Genomic DNA, 25,006 nt, shown 5'->3' on the forward strand with positions numbered 1-25,006 from the left:
CACAAAAAATGTTTATGGCACATAATTAATGTAGATTTACTATTAAAATAAAACTGCGAAAGAGAAAAATGGTCAGAAACTGCAATGCAGTTTCCAGCAAACTACTGGTATGGGTGGAGAAGAGCCCTTGGGGGTTGGGTAGGGCCACATGCATAGTACATAGTGCCAGGTATTTGCCTTTGCTGGTAAAATCCTCTTTCGTCTTCCCCAGCACACTCATAGCTAGTGTGTTGCGATGCATCAAGATGCCTTTCCAGCTCATGTTATGTTATTCATGGGGCTACAAATGTTGATTGCTTAATCAAATCATAGTGAAATTTGAAATTACTAATATCCCCTATAAGCAGTCAGCAAAATTTAGTAAGCAAGATGAGAATACAGAAATAATTCAAAGGACACTTATCAGATAACCAGTTATGCTTTATCATTGCCCAAATTTACCATAACCATCAAAACACCCTGTTAGTGCCACTTAAGAGAGATTGGAACACCAGGGAATGAAAGCAATCAGAGCCAAAAAAAAAAAAAAAAGGAGAGAAGTCTACAAATTATTCACCAAAAATTGGTCTTTATGAAGCTTATACAACACTGCTGTTGACAGAGGCATTATCCACTCAAGCCCATCAGGGGGTAGTCACAGAGGTGTGCAAAGATGGTATAATGGGGTGTTAGCTTGTGCATGCCAGGGTCTGGGCCACAGTCGTGTTCTGCTGGGGTAGAGCCTTGCACGTGGATGAAGCTACAGGTTCTTCCCTCACTTCATTCAGGGCAACATTATCCTGTTGCTGTATAAAAGAAAATTATATCTTGGCCAGACTTGGATATGACTTAATGGTTTGTGATGTGAATGGCTTTTATGAATTGGATGGGGGAGGGAGAGGAAAGTAGTGGGATTTGCTATGGCAAAGTAATGTTATAGTATCTGAATACGTAAAATAAACAGCAGGTGTGAAGGTTTAGCAGTTCCTAACCTGGACTGCAGCAAATGCTGGAAGGTGAAGAAGGGCTGAGCTTGTGTGTGCATCAGCTTCTCTAATGGAAACTGAGATTATGGCAGGCTCAGATAGTAATGCACACAGAGCCAAGAAATATGTGTCTGTAGTAAATCATGCAAAAGCAAAATGCTAGATCCAGTTGCTCACTGCCATCAGTTGCAGTGCAATAGCTGAGGGAACAGTTTCTCTTCAGGAAAATCTTTGCGTGACTTTGCTGCTGCTGCTGCTAGCTGTATTTAGAACGGCCCTGTGACAGGGAAAGCAGAGATATGTAGTAAAACAGAGTGGAGAACTTCAGCACTTCCCATACCTGAGAATAAATTGCATTTGAAAACGTAGAAAAGCAATAATAGTTTTATGGAACTGTGTGGTCAAGGAAAGTGCAAACCTAGCTCATGGAGCTGCATTCACCATACCTGGATTTAAACTGGTCCTTTAAAAGACTCGTATGAGTCTCACCTTTTGTTACAGAAAGTCTCGAGATTAGTTCAAAATACTGTCCTACTGCAGTTACAATCTGGGTTGCTTGAGACTTATGAAGGGAAGATTTTCTTCGTTTCCTTGATTTCATATTTCATTCTTGCTATGGGTAAGGAAGCTTAGTTTTTGTGCTTCAAGATTTACAGGAAATGCTGCAAATCTTTCATCTCACACTGAAAAAGTTCCTGCCTGTCCAACTTGAGAATGACATAGTAGGTGATAACATCGAAATTATAGGAATCATTAAAGATTGGATTAATCTCTGTAACTTTCAGTAAAGCCTATTAAAAAAATAATAGTGTATTGTACCACACTGTTCTTATTAAAAGTGATAAATGATCCCCATTTTTTTGGCTAATACTAATTTCAAAATTTCATTCTTCTATGCAGCTTTATGGTTACCATAATCCTGATATTTTAATAGCTTTTCCTATAATAGCTGCAGAGACCTTTTCAAGTGGCAGCACTGACTTTATGGACTTTAAAAAAATCAAGAAAAGAGCTTTTTGTACTAAAAGGCAAAAGCGAGGCAAAGCCAAAATAGCATGACAGAAGAGCAGAGGACATTATTTTGGTAAACCATACAGTCTAATTGTAATTACCCATAGCAGTATTTCTGTTCAGCTTTAAGTAGCCCTTTTAATTTTGCACTTGCTATCATTTAGAGAAAGTTTACAGTCTACAGTGTCTTTAGCTTTGTTTCTTGTCTCAAGCAGAGTGTTGTGTGGGCAGCACAGGAGGGATTTGTGCTTTAATAGTTCATCATTGAATGCGTTAGAAAAATTATGAGATCTGAACGTGATCAGGAAAGGCAGACCCAGGAGGACTGCGTGCTTTGCCGAGCAGAACAAACAAAACCAAACAAGAAAACTCCAGACAAAAAACCCGTGCAGCAAGCCAAAGTGATGCAACTTCTACTACTTTGCATGTCTCATTTTCCCTAGGGTGAGCGAAGTTGCTGGGCTCAGCACCCCAGCAGGCTCAGCTTCTCCAGAAAGGCAGCCATGGTGTGGCATGGGGCTGCCAGGTCTTCCTGCTGGTGCCCTGGGAAGCGGCTCAGGACATCTCTCTTTTGGGGGGGTAAAAAAAGTGTGTCTGCTGTCTGAAAATAAAATTGAAAAGTCATATCTTAAACGTCCTAAATCTACATTCAAGTGGTTTGAATAATTTATTTCCTTTTTAATTACTGAAGTTGACAGCAATTGCTGACTGCTCTAAATTTTGTTAAACCATGGTAATTAGCCATGAAACAGTGGCAGAAGCCTTGGGTTCTATTTTGAAATATTCATTGATGCTTATACACGATACAGGGTACATGCTTGTGGTTAGTATGTTTGTTCCTGAAACCCAGAGGTAACTTGAGCATTGTTCATTGTAGAGCATGCAGGGAGCAACTGGTGTAAGAGAGTCTCTGAAAAGAGTGAAAGGAGTGAACAAAAAAAGGCTTTTAGCTTCTTCTTTGGTATTGCTGCCACATGTTTAAGACAACTTTGCAAACAGGAACTCGAGTAAAAGGCTGCCTATGGAGCTTTGAATCAAGGGTGTTCCTGCTTGGTGTTGCGTAGATGGATGTTAGAGGGGTATAACCTGCTGCCATGTACTGCCTAGCATGTTCTGCCTGTCACTAGGAGAGAGACATAAATAATAATGATAAATGTGCTGTGATACCTCTGTGCAACTGAGCTTCTCCTGAAAACCTTACTGTAGTGGCAGGGGATGCAGCATGGAGAAGAGGTTGATGTTTTGCTGGTATGCAGTGGGCTTTCCTGCTGCATATCTGGTCTGGGAATGATTTGCAGTTCTACATGCTTGTTGTGATGATCACTTCCACTGTCCTTCAAAGTCAAATCAAGCTTCTGCTAACATGCCTGTTACCTCCACTCTTCTTCATGAGCCTAGATTTTCTGTTGGTTCCTTTTCAGTAGGTGAATAATGTTAACTAATTTAGGATGCTCTTCACCTTCTTTGTTGTCATTTGTCTGGATCAAAAGAACAAATACCTAGCAATCTGTAGGCTTGTGCACAGAAACCCACAATCCACTTTCCTTCTTCTAGTTTGTGCCTATGCTGGTTGTGTGGGTATTCCAAGTACTCAAGTGTGTGTAACCCGTCAGTATGGATTTGCATAGATGGAAAAGGCTCTTCACATAGTGAGCAGAGTAAGAAAAGTTTCAGGGTTGCATGTCTTCAGTCTGGTGATGGCTTAAGTCAGGGTGCATAGACCATCTGTACCAAAACTGTACGGGTAACTTCTTCATCTATCCTTGCTGATAATTGTTTGAGAAGTGAAGATTTGCCACCCAAAACTCTCAGTCTTGTTCTGGTCTATCATGGAAATCCAGTCCATCAGGATAACGAAGAGAAGTGCAGTACCAAAGTATGACAGAGGTCTTTGCAGCGGAAAACCACTGCTGGCAGTGGGATGGCAGCTTGTTTCTGCTTGACATTAAAACCAGCAAATATGGGTCAGAAATCTTTGGATAATACTGAGAGACTTACTTGAATATGCTTTAAAGGGGAAATTAAAAGCATTATAAATTAAGCAAAATTACATGAAAAGGGCCCCAAATTAGAAAGAAGTTTGTAATAAATTCTTTGAGGATGTAGAGTCTAATGTGCAATTAGAGAACCACGAATTGACTGTTCCTGTTCATTCTTTGTACTGAAAGACTCTCTCTGTAACTTCAGTAAACGTTTCAATTGCATGCGGTCACCAGGAGCCATCTCAGGCTGCATTTTAAGTGTCTGTTTACACAGTTGTTACAAATTGCCTATGGGATGTGAACTGTCTATCACTTTCATAGCAATTAGTATGAGAAGCCTTATCAAAAGAAATCTGTCAAGTTTGAAAAGCCATAAATATTGCACTAGGATCTCTGAGGAAATCAAAGTCAGTTTGGTATAGTGTTTATTTACATGTTGCTACACAAGCAAAGGCACTTATAGATGTTCCAGTCTATGTTATTCCCTGTGCTCTATATTCCATTAGTCCCATGTTATTTGAGAGAGAGAATTACGCAGAGAATTATTTAAAATATTATATAGCGATAATGGACTATTGCTAATATCGAATTCTGTGTAATTTTGGGTAGTTGTATTTTTCTGGACAATGATTTGTTGTAATAAAAGGAAGGCAGAGCTGTGGCATCAGATGTTTATTATGTCCCTCAGTTCTATGTAGTCAAATTAATAGAGTTTGAAGATGGCTTTTGAGGAGATACTGATGTTTTGCACTCTGGGAATAAGTATCCTTTACTTTCCCATGCATTGGGTTCATCTGTGTAGAGGAATCCCAGATCATCACTATTTGCTGCTTGCTTTGATCAGACCTCTTTCCTATATGCATAACTTTACATTTCCCTTCTGCTCTCCTGTGACCTGCTTACCCAGGGTTTCCACCTGGCACTCAGCTCAAATGACACAAATATTTAAACCTTTTAACTAAGGCAGTGGCTAGGAAAAGCTACTACAACAATTACAAGATTAGAAAGCTTGTCTTGAAAATGAAGGCAGAAGGGCTCTTGATGGCTCTCACCAGCAAAGAGGCAGGAACTCTTTAAGCTAAAGGCATCATTAGCCCAGAAGCACATAGCTTTAGACTAGTAATGGAAACATTTAACCTGAAAATTAGAGGGTTCTTAGCAATTCGAGTAATACCAACTTACAACAGAAAAGCAGGAGCCAAAACCTTGCTGCTTCTCAGGTATATTTATGAATAGAGTTATGTAACTTCCTAGGGAAGGATAGGGAGGGACAGGAATTGTTGATCCAAAAGACCCTCCCAGTTCCATGGGTTTTGTTGAGGAACATGTAGTCAATTCACCATCCCACAATCAACACACAATGGTGTTCTGTTGCAGAGCTCAGGGGGCTTTGGTGGAAACTTGTTGTGTGAAGATTCACTCAAATTTAAATGCCTCTGTGCATTGCAGGGCCATGGTGTTTATTTGCCTATTGCTGGATGCTTCTGGAGGAGCAAGATAATTGTTCACCAAGAGTAAATAAAAAAAGCAAACAACCAACTTAACTACTTGCAGAAAATAATAAGCCAGCTGAGAAGTGGTACCTTGTTTATTCTGAGTATCCTCTTGACATCAGCATGAGGTTACTTATAATTAGATGCACATGTGTAAATACGATGATTAGATATTCCCACATAAACATAATTATCATATCTTCCTAAAAGTCTAAGCAGGCATTTTATAATCCTGTTGTTGAAAATAAATAAATAAAAGCCAACAATCTGCATTCAGCCTCTTACATATGTAAACAGTGGAGTATGAGGGCAGAATATATTTTCCAAAGTACCTAATCGTAGTTGAGGTCAATTACAGTTATGACTCATTAGAGTATTAAAACAAGTATACACTTTTTAGTATAATTAGCATTCCCTTAGAAAACTACAGCAATCTTGTGTTCACTTTAGTTCTTCAAGGATTTTTAGGATGTTTGAGCATTAGTCGTAGGCAAATATTATAGGGTTGTTTTGCATTAACCTCACTTGCAAACTCTGCAACCACTTGCAGCATCTCACTTATTTTGTTATTGCTCAAATAACTTCCAAAGATGCCTTATAAAACAGGGTACTGTCTAGCTAGTCATATAGAGGATTACAGCTGCTTAATTTAGTGTTCAGTTTTTTGCTAATTCAGAAATTCCAAAGGAATAAAGAACACAGAGTGTGATAACACACATGGCAGATTGTCCTCCAAACTGTGTTTAAAGGAAAAAAAATAAGAAAGAATAAAAGAAAAGCCATGAGTCAGGCTGAAATGTTCATAACAAAAAGGTGAGATTCTTGTAAAATGCTTTCTGTGTTGGGCTGGAAGAACTTGAAGGAGCAACAAGAATATTAGATCTGTTTGTTGGCTCAGAAGTGTCACAGTTGGAAATTTATATTCATAGCCATAAAGATAAGAACTTGCAACGTGTTTGCCTTGTTATCATTTTATGGACTGTGATATATCCAGTTTTGCTAACCAAAGGGGCAGGGAGAAACTGATTTTCAGGGCTCCAGCTCTGACTTGGGAGGGAGTCCAGCACTAGACTGCCCCATGAGAACGTGTATCCTGTCACTAAGATTGACGTTACCTTCTGCCTACAGAGCTCACCTATGCGTGGATCTTCAATGAGTACCCGACCTTCGTACACCAGGACAATCGCCGTTTTGTTTCACAAGAGACTGGGAATTTGTACATCGCAAAGGTGGAAGCTTCAGATGTGGGCAACTACACGTGTGTGGTGACAAACACTGTGACCAACAGCAGGGTCCTGGGCCCCCCCACCCCGCTCATCCTCAGGAACGACGGTAGGACTTAGAGGACAGGAACTGGGAGCTGGGGCTGGAGGGTTTTTTGGTTTCCCTTGACTGGTTGTCACGCAGACATTAAGAAATGGCCTAAAATATTTATATCCGAGAGATTTTTCCCTGTGGAGAGATGAGGTGAGGCTGGAGACCTCTGATTTAGCTGTGGTTCAATGTCACAGACAGTGGTGGAGTTTGATGCTGTGGCCAAGGTTGCTCTTCCCACCACTGGAACAACTCTCCATCTCAGGCAGTAATTATAAAAGAAAAACATGGTGACACTTGGCCAAAAACAGGAAATAAAATAGATTTTAGAGTTTGGGTATGCTAGTTTTGCTCATTTTATGCAACCCGAAAGAGAACAAAGGCACTTTGTTGTTTCGGTAACTGTTAGCTTGGGCTGTATTTCCCAGCAGAATTAGTGCTATTTTTAGTTGCCTGTGGAATAATACAAAAAAGGCAAGAAGAAACCAAAAGAGGATTTCTAAATTTATCCAGACAATTGATTTGTATCATTGTCATTTTTTAGTAGATAAGAAAAATAAATTTGTATGCTAATTTGCAATTAAAATTAATTAAAATTTGTCTGTTTAAAGGGTAACAGGCAGGACATTTGTGCCAGAAATAGAAATCCATTATTAGAAGCTTCTTCTAGAAGAAGTTCCATTGTCACCTAGTGGTATTTGACAAAAGTTCCTTGCTTGTGAAAATACAGGCTTGTTGCTGCCAGCCTCCTGCCCATAGCTATCCCTTTCACATTAACACAATTCCTGTGGACAGGGAGTTTGGACACATTGGTAATGGGAAAGTGCCACAGTTAGGCTGTGAGGGCTGATAAGAGCTGCTAATCCAGTGCTGTTATAGGGCAGGCTGCATATCTATAAACACAGTGGCAGTAAATCTGTCCCTCTGAGTCGAGAATAAGTCACCTAATGTGTGAACCATAAAGAGGAATATTTAAATTTGTCTCATACTAATGTTTTCAGTGTTTCAAGAAGAAATATTTTTAAGTATTACATTAACAGGACTTTTATGTAAACCTTACCTAGCTGAAAGTGCTTCCATTTATCACAATCAAGCTCAACATTTGCTCCTGCTCCGCGATGGGGCTGATGCTGGGATGATTGCTAGGCAGCCTGATTGTAAAGTGCCTTGCCAAGGGCTTTACCCCAGTGCATCGCTCCTCTGCGCACTCTGCTTTATTTACAGGGACCGATTGCCTTCCTGAGGTAATTCACAGAAATGTTCTCCAATTCTTTTGAAGTGCACTCTGCTGTTTATTAAAGATATGAAACTTTAATTGAACCTCTGAGGGGCTGGGGAATGCATTCCTGAGTTAAACAAGGAAGGTGCTGTTGTATCCGTAGAACCAAGGATGGTTGTACTTGAAAGCTGAGCACGGGATAAATGTGTGTTTTGAAATAAGATTGCACCAGTATGACAGACAAGCTTCATTTTAAAAATCAGTAGGTCTCCATTTTTCATTCCCTGTAGGTTCACCCTGTAAAATCAAACATGCTATCACACTTGAAAAGAGAAATTATATATGTTGCTTTAGAAGCACAAACAACAGATTACTGTGAGGATGGTGAGGTCCTGGAATGGGTTGCCCAGGGAGGTTGTGAACGCTCCATCCCTGGAAGTGTTCAAGGCCAGGTTGGATGAAGCCTTGGGTGATATGGTTTAGTGTGAGGTGTCACTGCTCATAGCAGGGTGGTTGGAACTAGATGAACTTAAGGTCCTTTCCAACCCTAACTATTCTATGATTCTATGAGTAGGATGTGAGGCACATCTTATTTCCACTGGCAGATCTGTTTTGCTTATCTTTTGTCTTCGTATCTGACATGTCCAGCATATCTTAATATATATGATATGCTATTTTCTTTACAACACTTTATCATTAAATTAGTAGGCTCAGAGGCTAGCTCATCAGCAGTTGTTTCAGTTCTGTTTAATTTGAATTAGTGAGTTAAGTGGGGAAAAATGCATCCTGTACCTCTCCCAGTCAATGTACTGAGTTGCCCCCCTCGTGGCTGCCTGGGCAGGCAGCAAAGTGCCATGTGTGCAGGGCCCTTGTGCAGCTCGGGAGGAGGAATGGGGGGTCCCTGTCGTGTCCCCCCCCCAGCATATCCCGAGTTATGGGGAGATTGCTGCAGCTCTGAGGCCTCTCAGCCCTGGGCTGTAGGACTGGAGTCCCAACTTGGGCAGTCTGCCCTCCACCATTTAACCCTTCATAAAATGGTCTTTTGCTGGAAGCTTCTGAGCTTTTGCCTGGTTGTCTTCATGTTGAAATACTTTTTGTGAATTCCAAAAGAAATCAGATAATTTACAACAAACTCCTTTTGAAATTTCTGTTTCTCTCCAAAATCAAAGTAATTTCTAAATTGCAAAACATTTTTGCTGTCATGCAAAATTAATTATAGGTCCTTCAAGTTAATACGTAGCCCCATTACTGTGAAAGAAGCAAATGGTGGTATAAGATCCTATCTGAAAGGAATGCTATCTGAAAGGAATACCATCTGAATGGTACCTGTATTTGGTTTTTTAAATTATTTCTTACTGCATTGAAGAGAGGAAAAGAGAAAGCTCTGTCATTTTGTGCTGGTGATAATCTCTCACTCAAAAACCTTTAAAACTTCCCCATTCCAGAGCTGTAGGAAGAAAACAGAGTTCAGATGCTCACAGTTGGGCTGACCCTATGCTGTTTGATATCAAGGATTTCAATGGTTTTAACAGACAGGTGTATGAATTACATGATGAGTATTTTTGCTGTAGCCAGTGTTCAGCCTGCTCATCAAACTAACAATCAGTCCCCATTTGCCCAGAGCACTTGCCACTGCCGTGCTGGGATTGCAAGATGCTTACAAGAACCTTGAGGCTTCTTTTCACATTTCTTCATCAAATTATGACAGTAATTTTTCTGGACTGTAGTGAATCATTTAGGTTTTTTACACTGAATACCTGCCATCTTCATTGTGGTTATTTGACTGGAATGTAATCATCCTGGAAAACAGCTTTTCAGCATGTTTTTTTGAAGCGCTGCTTGCTTTACAGCGCCAGGCTTTTGAGCTGTAATCTGTAAAAGGAAAAGATACAGTGTAGGGAATGAAATCAGATCCTGTAGGCAGATTGCTTTACCCACCTGGGCCTTTTGTGCTCTTTTTGCTTGTTTTCAGCTGCAAGGCTTCAGAGTTATGGATCTCCTGATGCTTGCAGCAGCTTTTAGTAACCAGCAGTACATGCTTCTGTTGACAGAACTCAGGTTCCTTCCCTGTCTCTGTGCTGTGGAAGCAGAAGGTGCCTCTTATCCCATTAGTTATTCTCAGACAGTTTTTCCTCCTTGGAGAGGTAAATATCACAGAGGTTTACAGGATGGTGGTAGGAACAGCCCATACCACGGCAGCTGTCACAGTCAGCATGAGCTCAAGCTCTGTTTCTATGGACAGAGGTTATCTGATGATGATAAATACACTGCACTAAGTACAGTGTGTGCTAGGAAAAAGATGTTTTTCCTCTGTCCCTCTTAATTCTCTCCCACATCCACATGCAGTTTCCCCTGTTTAAATAGTTTCATGTAGCTATATGAATTTGTGGCAGTGAGGATGCTTGCAGAGCAGGTGGAGAAAATAATTAAATACAATATCATGTAAGTGTAGCAGTGCCTGAAACTGCACATACTTAGTTTGGGACCTGTCCTTCTGAAATGTGCACCCATATTCCAGCACATGTCTTTGGGAATGACATGCAGCTCTCCCTTTGTAAATGCCAGCTCATAAAAGGAATAAGTAAGGGAAGATACGGTTTTCTGGGTTTCCCAAGGTGTCAGTGTTTGGTTTCAGCTTTGGCTCTGAAATATGGAAGTTAGTCCTAGTATTACCAGCTGGTACATCCCATTGTGGGGAAAGGGCTCTCTGAGATATTTCCATGTTGGAAAAGAAAATAAATAGTTAAACGTATATGGCACTGAAGAATGAGAATTATCCTAAAGCCTAAAATTGTCCATTAGGATTGTAGCACTTACTGCAGCTCAGAAGAAAAAAGAGGCCACCTGGCAGCTTGCTAAGGGATATGGACTGGAAGAGAAGAGGAAAGGGAACAAACCTGCAATGCTGCCTCCTTTGTTTAATACAAACATGGAGTCTTAGCACTGTTCCTTCCTGAACAGGCATTAGGTACCCTGGGGTGCTGTCCCCACTGCTACCGCAGCACATTTGGCACCCTTTGGGCCATCCCAGCTCTGCAGCAAATGCAAGGCAAAACCTGTTAGGAGCACGCAGGTGCTGAGAGCCGCTGCTCTTGCAGTACTTCTTCTCTTTAAAATGCACTTAGGATTTTTTACATCGGCATTAAAACAGTAATAGTAGGAAGGAACTGAAATAGTCCTGGAATAAAATTACCATCAGCGGCAGCTGTATGGGCCAATTAAACTTTAACATTTCACAGGTGTTGTCAGGAAATGCATATCATCTCCTCAGACAAATTACTTGCTTCTAAATTCCTAGGACTTTCATCCAAAAGCACGTTTTTAAGCCTTGAAATTGGAAATAAAAATAGGAAAGCCTCTGAAATGCAAACACATAAAACATCTGATGTGCCATGAAGATGGGTCTGTTTTTGTGGATTTTGCTTGTTGAGGACTGGTTGCTAGCTGGTCCATCAATGGGCTATTTGACAGAGGCAAGGTGTCTCCTTGCCCTGGCTCCCTTTCTCCCATGTTATTTGGTCACTGTCATGTTTCCCACCTTCCGGCTGGCTGCCAGCAGAGGCTGTGGAACATTTGGAGGAAGCTGCATCTCCTCTGCTCACATGCCTGGGTTATAATGGGGCAGGTGGTGGCTGGTGACCCAGGTATCAAGCAGCTCTTCACTTCTGGTGGTCAGCCATCGGAGGGTGATGGAGACCATGGTTTCTTTAGGTAAGTCTCCAGCCTGAAAGCCAGAGTCTTCCACAGTGAGGCAGCTGCCTGAATCTGATCAGACTTTCCTGCAAAACACATCCCCAGAAGATCTTCCTCTGCCAAATTTGCAGTCTTCATTACAGGACCTGGAAATGGTTTTCTGGGAAAATGTCCCAATAAGTTCCAATATCAGCAACACAATGCTGCTATTCCCAAATGCTACACCCAGCCTTGCCCTTGGACACCACTGGGCAGTAACTGCTCTTGGCTTGGCGGAACCTCACCCGGCAAATGTTTTGCATGGAGTCTGGAGAAATATAGGCAAGTTGGCAAAGATTTAGTGTGTCACAACCGGGAGAACAGAGAGCGTTTTCCATGATGTTAACTGTAATAGACATTTCCAGCCCTTCAGGGCTGCAGGGTTAATGTGCAGAGGGCTAAAGAGAGCTTACCCCATAATTCTTGTTTGTACAGTGTGTGAATGCTGGAGCATTGATGCAGACTCATGGGTTTCCTGTTGTATGTGCTGACCAGGACATGACTATGGAGAGAGTGCTTGTATTATTAATAAATGCATTTAATTTTGCCGATTGATGATGTGCAGCAGCTCCTCTTTATACAATGTAGCAGCAGTGCTTATTTGCAATTAAAGGTTGGAAGAAAGATGGTATAACCTGCTATAGCAGCAGAACAGGTAATACTCAGGTGAGCAAGTAAAAGTAGACTTGATGTAAGCCTCATACTGAGCATTTTCAACTTTAAAACTGTGAAAAAGTAAAAAAAAAAAAAAGCTTTTCTTGTGTCCTCTTTGCAAAGCAGGGGGTCGAAATGGAGCATTGCAGCCTGGACTTACCTGAATCTCTGCAAAATCATGCTCTCACATTTCTGTGTTCCCTGTGCTCTCTTCCTGTATTTGTGTATTCTGTTGGCATTCCACTGGTCTGATCCAGCACCACTCCCGCCTTGCCTGCCCCGCACTTGGCCAACATCCAGGAAGTGCCGCACAGTTAAGATTTAAACTGCAATCATCAATTAGCTGATAATCACTATTGGTGAAATTATATGTGCTGGTTTTAAGACAGTGCAGTGACTAGAAACGTTGCCATTTATCATAAATATAATAGCCTTTTTATGTGCACAAATTTTTAAACACAATTCCATAAAGAGGCTGCTACGATACATGATTTATTGGAGCAGTAAAAAGTAAAGAAATTACCCAAAGACTGTGATCTCTGTGCATCTAAATCCTTGAAGTTAATAGAAGCCTTGATTAGCTCCAGTGCTTTTAAAACTTTTTCTAATGGCTATTTGTTCCGCATTTCGTTTTCTAGAAGGTGGTGAACCTCCCTTATTATTGCTTGCGTTATTTCACAAGTTACCTGCAACAATCCTGAATATTCAAAACCAAAAAGTAACAGAGCCATGAAGAAATTTTAATCTTTGCCAGATGGTGTGGAGCACTGGTTCAGATTTTCCTCTGGCAGTAAATGGGAAAAGAGCCCACACTACACGGCTGTTAGAAACAGGCCATGTTTAAAATGAATGGATTAATTGGGCAAGTAATGATGTATAGAACAGCTCTGTGCTAGCATGGGAACACTTGCGAATTTATTGCAAAAATTCAACCAAGCTTTAGCATCTATTTTATGTTCACAGGGGTGATGGGGGAGTATGAGCCGAAAATAGAAGTGCAGTTCCCAGAAACAGTTCCATCTGCAAAAGGAACAACGGTGAAACTGGAGTGCTTTGCCTTGGGGAAGTAAGTTTTCATCCATTATTATTATTCCTCCAGTTTCTCACTTTCATAGTGCTGTATTGTAGAGTTTGCAGGATTTCCTAATCATTCACTTTTCTTAGCAGGAGTGCATTCATAACAGACAGAGGACTTGGGGAGCAGGGACTTTGCTCACCAAAACAATAGACTTCCTCTCCCAAGGAAGAGAGAAGACATAACTTACTTTGTAAAGATGCTTCTCCTGTTTTGAGGTTTCATGCCACACTTAAAACATGTCTATTCTTTCTAGAGTAAACTCTGGTAATACTTCCAAAATAAAAATGTGGGACTGGTAGGAAAATGGATGTATTATCACAGCAGAACCCCTAATTGTACTTCATTAAAACAGCACTTTAATAATACTTTGATATTAAGTATTAGCAACATTTATAATATTTATTGTTATTTTAATAATATAGTCTTCTGCTTTTAAAACTATGTGTGCAATACACCATTGGTATACATATGTATGTTTATAAGCCACCTATAATAAAATTGCTTCAGATCCCATGCTTCAGACTGACCACATCTTCATCATCCTCCAATATGAAACAGTGTTAAGTTGTTCAGACAAGAGCTTATCAGGAAAAGACCCATAGCTTGTTATGAAAGGCTTATTTTGCTTTATTTTTCTTATTTAGCCCTGTTCCTACAATTAGCTGGAGGAGAGCGGATGGGAAACAGATACCCAGAAAAGCCAGAAGGCACAGATCAAGTGGACTTCTTGAAATCCCAAATTTTCAGCAAGAAGATGCTGGACTCTATGAGTGCGTAGCTGAAAACGTGCGAGGGAAAAATGTGGCACGAGGACAACTGACATTTTACGGTAAGCAGACTGCCAGCTTTCAGCTGGGTTTATTGTATCAAATGCAATATGCAGTAAATACTTTGTGAGAAAGTAATTTTTGGGGCTATTTTTAAAATTACTTTCTTCTACAAACAGCACATCTCAAAAAGGTTGTGATTTGAAATAAAACCTGTCTGAATGGTGCATATTAATTGAGAATCAGAGCAGCTGGAACAAAAGCACGTAGCTGGAAGGACATTGGCATGGTAATATGCAGAAAACACTTTCAAATGGCTCATTTGCTTTCTTGTGGCTGTGAGGATGAAGTAGGTATTCTGGTGGAGAATTGCAGTGGTTACAACTTGGGATTTATTCCGTATGTGTTGCCCCAGCTTGTGTTAATAAATGTTAATTGCTTGCAAGCAATTAAGGACTGCTTTCAAGAGGAGCCACTGGTTGCACAGCCTAGAAAGTTGGGATTTAACACTGTTGGAGCCTGTTCACACAAAGACTTACTACACACACTCTTCTTGCACTGAAGTCAGAGCCATTGATCAGGGCACTTAAAAATGTAAAACTTCACAAGCCTTCTGTGTTAAGTAGATGTGTGTACTGATCCTGATACAAGTATCTGCCTGCCCCCAGATTTCTGCTGGTGTCCTGGGTTTAGCAGTAGCAGTCAGTTTTGCTCCTTCTTGGTAGCTGGTGCAGTGCTGTGTTTTGACTTTTGGGCTGGGAACGGTGCTGACAGCACCTGTATTTTTAGTTACTGCTCAAATGTTTGGTTTGGCCAAGGACTTTCTGAGCCTCATGTTCTGCCGGGGAGGAGGGGAGGCCGGGAGGAAGCAGAGACAGGACACCTGACCCAGGCTAGCCAAAGAGGTATTCCATACCATAGCACGTCATACCCAGGATGTAACTGAGAGTTACCCGGAAGGTCTGGGGCTCTGGGGGTTTGTAGGGGTATCGGTCGGTGCTCGGTTGGGCAGGGTGGGGTGAGTTATTGGTCAGCAGGTGGTGAGGTGTTGTATTCTCTTCACTTGTTATTTCCTTTATCATTATTATTATTGATAGTAGAAGTAGTGATTTGTGTTATGCCTTAGTTATTAAACTGTTCTTATCTCAACCCGTGGGAGCTACATTCTTTGGATTCTCCTCCCCAACTCTCCGGGAGTTGGGGGAGCAAAGGGGGGAGTGAGTGAATGAGCTGCGTGGCTGGTTTTAAACCATGACAGCTGGAAACAGACCCATCTTGCAAATTAAATGCTTTTAAGAAATTATTAAAAGCAAATTAAATGCTTCTAGGAGATGAACCAAGCTTGCATGGGGAAACTTTTACCTGTTCTGAGTTACTGTGGATTTACTTGTGTAGAGGTAAACAAAAGTCAAAGATTGGGGTTGTAGAATTATGAATGGGCTGTTGGTTTGGTCCTTAGTTTCTGTTTGGTACTTTGTGGAGGGGCTGCAGGTTACATATCCCACATTTCAGGTGTGCAGAGACCTCCCCACTGTCATAAAAATATTTCTTTGTTGATGCTCTGTTATCACCTTCAGGAGCTTCATAGTGTCATTCCTTATGGAACACATGGAGAAAAATTCCTTGTTTTCTGCCCAAATGCTCCTGAGGGCCTGACTTCTGTCAGCAGGGAAGATTGGGCTGGACTGCAGAGATGAGAAGAATGTTTTTGATTTATAGTAAGTTTGCCCCTGAAAAAGAGTTTGGGATCTATCCTTCCTGGCAAAACTAGATTGAATTTTATTTTTTTCTTAAGCATATATAGGAATTGGAAATATTCCTAAAAGACATTTTCATTTAGGAATCAGAATTTTGGGGCTTGCATTTCAAATGAACACTTCTCCTTTCAAAACATAAAATGAGAAAACATTAAAAAGGAGTGAAGTAGCAAGAACAAAGTGAAATCTTTCATATTAAAAAAGAATCTGGGGCTATTTCAAATCTTTCTTTTTTCAATTAAAAGATTTGAAAATTGCTTTTTCTGTTCATCAAACAATGAAAGTTTCTCCTGATTTTTCCCATGTGAACAGTAAATGAAAAGCCTTATCAGTTATACAGTTTTGCTCTACAACCCACAGCCAAACCTGCCTTCCTTCAAGGCAGTAAATCAAACCTTTGGGATACTCCCTCCGTATCATACATTAAGTTATAATCAAATTGCCATAATGAATTTACCAGTCTTGATCCCGTAGCTGGAGGACTGCAGATCCTACACAAAAGCTGACACTGTGGCTAATGCTTTTCTTCATGTGAGCAGGGGAGCCTCCCTATGGAGAGGTGCTAGCCTGCCGCCTCTCCTGGTTACTGGTTTTAAAGATAATTGACCAAAATATCCTTGTCTTGAGGAAGATGAGTTACTGGTTGATAAGTATTCAGTTTTCAAGGAGTGTGTTTGTAGATCTCTTATAAAAAATCTGCTTTCTGTAAGCTAGGCTCTGGAGCTTCACATAGCAACGACTGTTTTTGGGGAAAGTAACTTACTGTAAACATCTTATACAAACATTTGAAGCTGAAAGAAAGTCTTTTTCCTTGATCATTTTTCTTTTTAAAGCTCAGAAGTGTTATTGAAATATTACTGTAATGTTGAGCAAAGGTTTTCAGGTTGCTTTTGGTAGGTTGGATATGGCACCCAGCAAAGAAGGATGCGATATGGGTGGTTGGATGCGCTGTCTGCACACAGTGCCGTGCTCTGTCATGATGTGTGCCCTGGAGATCACAATCTGGCTCTGATGCTGTGACTCCTTTAAACCCAGTTATCTGTGTCTTTGAATAGCAGAAAAGAAGAAAAAAGAAAAGAAAAAAAAAGAAAATTAAATTCAAATTTGCCTGTTCACTGTAGATAACCCAGTGCTATAACTGTTGTCAGCTTCTTTCAGTGTTCCAGGAAGTTGTCAGGGAAGGTTGACTTTTGCTGTATTTCATTCTTGTATCAATGTTTATTTTTTCCTCTGTTAGCATATCAGTGACACTGAAGTTGTTTGACATTCTTGTTGCAACAGGAAAGGTTAATTAAACTTGCAAGATATGTTCTTCCTCTGTTTTCTGTGCTTTGAGCACCTGCAACAGGCTGTATTTTATTGCTCTCTGAAAGCATTTGTTCTGAGGGCTGTATGTCCCACTTGATAGATAGACCTTCACGATAGAAAACATGTTAATGTTAATGCAATTACAGTGACTTATACCTGCTTCCTTGACTATTATAACTCTGAACAATATACCACTTATTTTCTTGCCATAAGTCTCTTGTTCTGTCTGCCATTCCCAACCAGATACCACCTACCACAAATTAATGAATTAAACTGCAAAACGTCTTCTTTTCCACCCTCATTTAGCAGCCATAAATGCATGTTGCGCTGTGTTCCTGACTTTGCAGCTTATTCCCTACAGATTTAACCCCATGCCAGTTAAATTTCTGTGGTTGGGGCAGGTGAGGTCCCCAAAATGAGCCAGCACTGGCACAGCCGGAGCACACAGCACCAGCTGCATCAACGCCTCTGCCTTGAGTGCCTGCTCTTTCATTGAACTCCACAACGAGGGTCCGCCACACCATCAGCTGTGTGTTTTGATCCGCAGCATTTTGGAAGTACTCCCATTGACCTGATTCTATATTTAATCTGGCTGCTCATAAATTTTAAATTTGATAAACCTCTGTGTGGCCAAGATTTATTGAGCAAAAGGCAACGCCAACAATTTTTTCCTTTTGGCAGAAGTACAGTAAACAGATCACAGTAGCTTGCTAATTTAAAAAGAAATTGCTTTTTCGTTCATAAAACCAGCATCAAGGAGATGCTTATCTATTATCATTGTGGATGTTGTTTCATTCATGTTAAGTTTAGATGCCATTTCAGTCAAATCTTGCTTTGCCAGACAGTCACAACCCAAAGGTTGTCCTGAGCGTGGGACAAGAGGCAACAGGCAGATGCATAAGCCTAACAAACTCAAGGCATTGTGTGATTACTCACTGCCTCTCTACAGGTCCACTGATGTGCTTTGGCCAGGTTCTCCCTGCTGACCATTGTCAAAGGTCACTGTACTACCACACCAGCTTACTGCTCTCCCGGACTTTTTAAAAACATGAGTGTATTTTTTAATGCAAAGTTTGAAAGAAAATAGTTGTGCCAGTGCTTACTAGTTTGGATCTGTTTCAGTGTGCATTTACACTTTCCTCTATTGACTTCCTCTGATGAGACAGTGCAACATCTTGATATCCTCCACCCCAATGGCATATAAAGTCTGAGTAACAGAAAACAGGAAAAATAGCTGTCTCTCTAAACATAAGCATGTTAAATGGGGCTGGTGATGACAAGACAAAGCAAGCAGCACTGGGAGAGGCTGCTCTGCCATGCAGGTAGGGCTGCTGGGCTGGGGACAGGCACCCCAGTACAGGCTGAGGAGCTACACCACCACTGGGAACATTTGTCTGCCAGAATTATGACCAAAACCATTCAATCTGGCACTGGGCTTTCCAGTCAGATCAACACTGTCTTACATGGCATCATCTGCTCCCTGCCCAACACTTTGCAGGCAAGCCAAGGCAAAGAGGAAAAAATTGCAGTTAAAATGGTTTCTAAAAGTGTCAGCGCAGCAGCATCCGCATTAGCAGAGAGACGCTCTTATTTGTAACTAATTACGGTTCTTTGCAGCATTTTGTAAGATATTCAGCAGAACCCATTTAATTGGCTGGACCGCTTTTCAGATTAAATACTTCTCAAATCAAAGTCCCACCAGGAATTTATGTGGCTCCATAATTTTGCAGTGAAAAGAGCCTCCCTTTCATCAGTGGGCCTGTGTTTTATTTGTGTGAAAGCCACTTTATGCCACTCTATGAAACAACCTCAAATGTAAATTGTATTATGCTCTTCATTATGGTTAGAGGTCTAAAAAGGAAATTTGCATAAGTGAAAGTCAGGCAGTTGTATGTCTCTATTCAGTTTAGGTCCCAGATCACAAATAATTTGCTGAAAATTCAAAGCCACTTGAAGTAAAATGAGTTTCTGGACTGATAAAAACACGAGAAAATTCACATGATTAGGACAAGTGTATATTATTATTAATTAGAATTTTACACGTCTCACTAGAAAACCCAGTTTGCTACCTGTTATACAGATGCATTACCAATTGCATTTTTGATGATTCTCATTTTCAGGCATCTCCCTTGTTTCTATTCAAAGTTCATTTTATTCGAAGTTCTCAAATCCTGTGTCATTGCAGAATATTGTGCCAGTTTAACTCTTGGTTAACCACCACTTAAACACTTGGCAAAAGCCAAATCCATCCTTCCAGAAATGGGCAGTTGGCTTTCGGAGCAACCATTGCAGTGCCCAAACTCAGTTAGTTACACTCAGCCTGGGGAAAATCACTGCTCAGAGGGAGGCTGTCATGACTCCTGCCAATGGAGTACGTGTTTTCTCAGACTTTATTGTGAGTGGGAATAACTCTGAGGTTTGAAAAAGTTGCTGCCCAAGAGAATTCTTGCATCTGGAACAAGTTTCCGCACAGAGAATAAACACATTTCTCCTCCACTTTTCCTTTTCCAAGGGAGTGCTGAAAACCTGCTTATAGAGGTTTTAGCCGATTCAGAAAAACTGCTCAAATTATTATCATTTTGGCTTGGAAAATAGCTCGCCAGCAGGAGAAGCAAAAATACAAATAGGCATGAGAAATCAAGTGTAAAGTCTACTCATAGAGCACCCCACACCTCCTTCATTCACATGGGTAGCTGCAGTCTGGACCATCCTGTATGAAAAGTAAATTAATATCTGAGAACTGGTGTCTGTGAATGGACCTGTAATACCTACAGTCTTTTGGTGTCCAGTATAACTGGGGAGAGTCATGTAATGATGCAGAATAGCTTCTGGAACAGGAGCTGAGTAAAAGGTAGGGACAACTTAAGTATTTTACCAGCTAGGTTAATTCCTTCAAATGTTCCTCTGTTTCTTTTCCTCTGATATTTACTATTTTAGTCCAAGCAGAGCTCCTAGGCTGGTTCATGTGGGTTAGTCTTCCAGACAAGAGGAATGGAGACATCCTGCTGCGCTGGTGAACCTTTCAAAGATGCAGACAAATGGAGGTGCAGCATTCAAGCAAATTACGTTGGTGGAGAATTTGCACAGCTTTGAGGTTGTATAGATTTCAAATAGTCCTTAAGTGGCAGTAGAGGTCAGGATGAAGGGATTAAGAGGAGGAAAGGAAAAGACGAAGTGGTAATTTAAAATCTGGTTTTACATTCCTGGGATTGTTGGTAAGGATAACAAGTTAGGGACATAAGGGGGGTGTTTACAGAAGCTATATCCCCATTTGGACCAGAATGATGCATGCACTTGTCTGCACAAACCTTATACACTGGCTGCATTCTTTATTTATAATTACTCATCTATTTTTCCCATCTGTTTTTCTTGCTTCTTATGCTTGGCTTTCTGGTCTTTAGAGTTTTCTGATCCTGGGCTCAGTCTCAATCTCCTTAGAAAAGATATAGTAATGGACAAGTCATTCAGCCTTTCATCTGCCATTAATGATGAATTACACAGCCTGCACTAGGTCATCAGCTGCTATAAATTGGCTTAGGAACACTGAAATCAATATACACAGACTGAGAATTGGATTCTGTATATGTATTAGTACCTCATTTGCTTTAGTCTTTTTGGTTGTTTTGAACTCACGACAACTTCTAAGTCCTGAAGATTTACTCACAGTGTTCCCATAATCCTTTAAGTTTTTTACTCATTTCTGATGTGTGATGCATCATCACCAGCTCTGTTATTTCATTTCCAAATGCCTTTTAGGATGTGATTTCTGGTCCGACATTCTAGTACCTACTTTTGTTTTCCATTTGTTACAATGAAAGATGGAATCATTCTGGATTTTTGGTCTTAGAAAAGTAAGAGTATATTTGAGCATACTGTCCTAGTCACCTGGTTGAAAATGTCCCACTTTGTGTTGGTGAAGACTGTAAGGTGATCAGAAGTAAACAGGTGTTTTTTTGCACTACTGCCATGATTTTTCTTCCATCCCTCCTGAGTACAAATTCAGACAGCTCTCATCTCCCAGGAGGGGGATAGTTCTCTTTAAAGCTATCCTGATATAGGAGTCATGCGTATATTTCTAAGCTTTTTCTTCCACTTTACAGACTTAGCATATGAATTTTTCTTGCAACTCTGATGAATTCTTAATCAGCTTCCATGTAATTTTTTTCTTTAGTACCATATTTTTCCTCCAATATGTTTCCAAAGCCAGTAATATCTAAGTACTCCAAGTAGGCCCAAAATAGTTCCAGACCATTTTCATATGAAAGAATTTATCTTTGGTCAGCACCACTGAAATGATCTGAAGTATTTCTTTCTAGAGCACTACTACCAGTCACAAATTAAACCTTGTCATTATCTCATATGATGTCGCTATATCAGAAAATGTAGCATGGAGCTGGTTTCATATCCTTCTTTGAATTACTTTAATTATCGTGCTTGAAATCTTGTGTCGTATTACCATGTCTTCGTATTATCCCCAATGGGAGGTTGTCAAATTTCATTATGTTATGGCAACTCTCATTTGGCGGCTCAAACATATTTGCTGCATGAACCAGCCCTTGTGTATTACTCAAGATTAAGTCAGGAGCGTGCCTGCTATTCTCTGAAATGAACTGTTGAAAGGAGAGGTTGACCTAATTAGAAAACTCTCCCAAAGAGCAGCAGAGAACGAAGCTCCTGTGAAACAAAGGACTTCTCTGCTTTTCACTGAGATTTAATTTCTGACCTCTTATGCTCCTTCTGTGCTTCTCTGCATCATAAATGGCTTTAGGATAGAAAGCTTAAGCGGTTAAAATAACTGGAGGGGTTAAAAGCGGTGCACAGTGCAAGGCTGCATCTCATGGGTGATGCAGAAAAGGGTAAAATGAACAGCAGGGGTGGCAGTTTCCAGTGCTGCATGTTGAAGTCTCAGCACTGTTACTTAGGGCAGGAGCTCAGATGTGCAGCCTGCAAAGTACCTGAGAAAGACTGGACAGGTAAAGTCTTTTACTGTGTTGAGTGAGAATTTTTCCTCTTTGAGGAGTCTGCTTAAAAATAAGGAGAAATACAGAATTATCTTTCTTTCCCGCACAAGAGTTTTCTTTTACATAGTATACACTTACATGTTACAGCACAGATGTTACTTTTCATGGGTGTTCTTGCTCATCAGGTTACTTTCAGTTGCATTGTCTGATTTTTTTGTTAGGTTTCAGGTGGCAAATCAGTAAAATACTAAGTACTGCCAAAAAGGTAAGTGGATCTGTGTGATTTTATAGAGCTCCTTCTGCAGTATTATAAGATGCTCTTCAAAATTATGAGTTGGATGCTGTTAGAATTGTAAATATGTAAATTCATGAGTAATTTGCAAATGTCCTTGAGCCACTGAACCCTTTGCAATTGTGCAGCATGTCTCAGTTCGATTGAATTGTTCAAGTTCTTACTCCAGATGATAGAACTGACTTTCATCTTCCTACATTTAAAAGCTTTCCATTTCATATCCCTTTAGATACAGATTATAAACAAGCTTAAAATATTACAGAGGCAGGAGGGGCAATCATAGAAGTAAGCACTGCTTGCCTCTCCTTTTCAGCTGCTTCTTTTTGCTTCTGCCTTGTCATTACATTCAGTTCACCTTTCTGCTTTTTTCACAAGTCCCTTGGAGTTAAGAGGCTGTGCACAATTCTTCAGCTTTCTTCTGTGCTTTGTAGGCACGGTGAGAAGAGCAGTGTGTAGTGTGGTAGGTGTGGGATTATGCACATATCTGTCGCAGCCTGAGCATAGTTTGAAAAGACACTCAGATCTCCAAATGTGTGTTTCCAGCATCACATCGTGACAGACATACCAATATTTTCAGTATAATCATACAAACTGCATATGGAACTTACCATATTGATAGGATATTTTCTAATTTGTCCTGTCAGACCTTCCTGTGACTTGTCCCTATCCAAAGGAGATCTCTAAAGTAGTTACCTGTCTTTGAGTAATCTTAATTATTTTTTTAATCTGGTTATGTGAGACAAAGTATTAACCAGGTTCTTGGAGACCTCTGCTGGCAATATCTTCCTACTAAGTCTCTCAGATTTTCTTATGCCAAAATAAGAATGTCAGTAGAAAAATATGAACTTGCTCACCTTTTCAATTGGACCTTCTAAAAAGTATTTCAGGTATACTGGGACAGATGGAGTTTATGAAAGTAACATAAGGAAGTCAGAGGTTTTGTAGAGCCTCCAATTGTAGAGCAATTTTAGTGGAATTTGCATGTGGAGTCTGGCTAAACTTAAGCCATCTCGTAAGTGTCTGAAAACTGCCAGTGCCATTTTTAATCAAATTCCACCAAAACATATCTCCAATATCTGCTTTTGGATTTTTTTAGGTTTGTTCAATGTCATTAATGTAAGTATTGTGTCCAAAATTTTTTCATACACAAGGAACATTTTCCTATGGTTGTACTTGGAGATATGTCCGTAATATAAGAAAAGACTGAGAATCTGAAGTAGTGCCTACAACCATGCAGACCTAAGTAACCTTAATTTCAATGAAAGGTAGTTCTAAATTACAAGTGTTGAAGTTGGATGCTAAATTTTAGAGCTTTGAAGCCTAAATCATATAGACCCTAAAGAAGAAAATGTCTCTATTTGAAAGACCGGGGTCTAACAGTGCCATTAATAAAAAAGGGGTAGTGCATGGACTGTTGCTTTGGTTTTGTATGATGATCAGGGTTTCTGAAGTTACTGTTTTTCATCAAGTATTTTAATTAAAAATAAAATGAAATCAGATTCTGATTTTGCATGTGCCACCTTCAGAAGCAGAAGTGGAATCAGGGGAAAAACTGTCTTTAGCAGTTATTAACCATGTTATTAAATCCAACCCTTAAATGTGCTAATAGAGAAAGAAATGGTCACTTGCTCGCACCGAGAGTGCCTGCTGTTGGTTACAGATATAACACTTCATTTGTTACTTCTGCATTGCAGCTCAGCCCAGCTGGATTCAGAAAATCAATGATGCACACGCAGCCATAGAGGAAAGTGTCGTCTGGGAATGCCGAGCAAATGGGAGACCAAAGCCCTCCTACCGCTGGCTGAAGGATGGGGAGCCACTGCTGCCCCAGGTAGGCACCACTAGAGCCCTTTGCTGAGGAGGAGGGTCACAGGCTCTGTAAGACCTTTCATGCTCCGCCAGGTTTCTCATCTCTATATGTTTTATTACTTTTGGAATGGAAATAGAAAGGACAGCGTTGCTTTGATATCCGTTGCTTTGATACCCCCCTCCCCCCGACGGTGTAGGCGGTCCTTTGCTATGCCTGATGGGCACCACTGTATGGCTTCAGAAGAGATGCTGTCAGTGACAAGCAGGACACACGACTTCTCTGTGTTCAGAGGTCATTCCTGAAATGAAGTCAAATCCTGTTCAAGTGAACTTCAGCTGCTAATAAAACCTTAGGATTTCTCCTGGTCTTTAACGGTGTTCCTGCTCCTGCTGAGCTGTGTCCCAGTGTGCAAGAGCATGGCCTGCTATTGCTAGGGACATGAAGAGCTGTCTAAAGGAGGGTGATACAAGGAGCTGAGGAAATGCACCTTGTCCCACCATCATGCCTGCCCAGCCTCTCACTGGAGAGTCATCACTCAGTGCCATAATCCCCCCTGTTATAACTACAAATTGAAAACAAGTAACCAAATCATTGCTTTCATGGTAGCTAGCATTTTTTCCCCCTTCACTTATTGTGAAAGAATATGGCAGCCCAGATTTGATC

General features: G+C 40.6%; 1 protein-coding gene across 1 annotated transcript in view; it reads left to right on the forward strand.

Moving 5' to 3' along the window:
• CNTN4 (contactin 4) overlaps positions 1-25,006 on the forward strand; it is a 163,133-nt gene that overhangs the window by 74,092 nt on the left and 64,035 nt on the right. The window contains exons 5-8 of the mRNA XM_031049239.2: positions 6,580-6,783; positions 13,334-13,436; positions 14,093-14,277; positions 24,228-24,364. Coding sequence (XP_030905099.1) covers positions 6,580-6,783; positions 13,334-13,436; positions 14,093-14,277; positions 24,228-24,364 — 629 coding nt within the window. The remainder of the gene's footprint in view (positions 1-6,579; positions 6,784-13,333; positions 13,437-14,092; positions 14,278-24,227; positions 24,365-25,006) is intronic.

Source organism: Melopsittacus undulatus, chromosome 9 (assembly GCF_012275295.1).
Source record: "Melopsittacus undulatus isolate bMelUnd1 chromosome 9, bMelUnd1.mat.Z, whole genome shotgun sequence".
Classification (NCBI taxonomy): domain Eukaryota; kingdom Metazoa; phylum Chordata; class Aves; order Psittaciformes; family Psittaculidae; genus Melopsittacus; species Melopsittacus undulatus.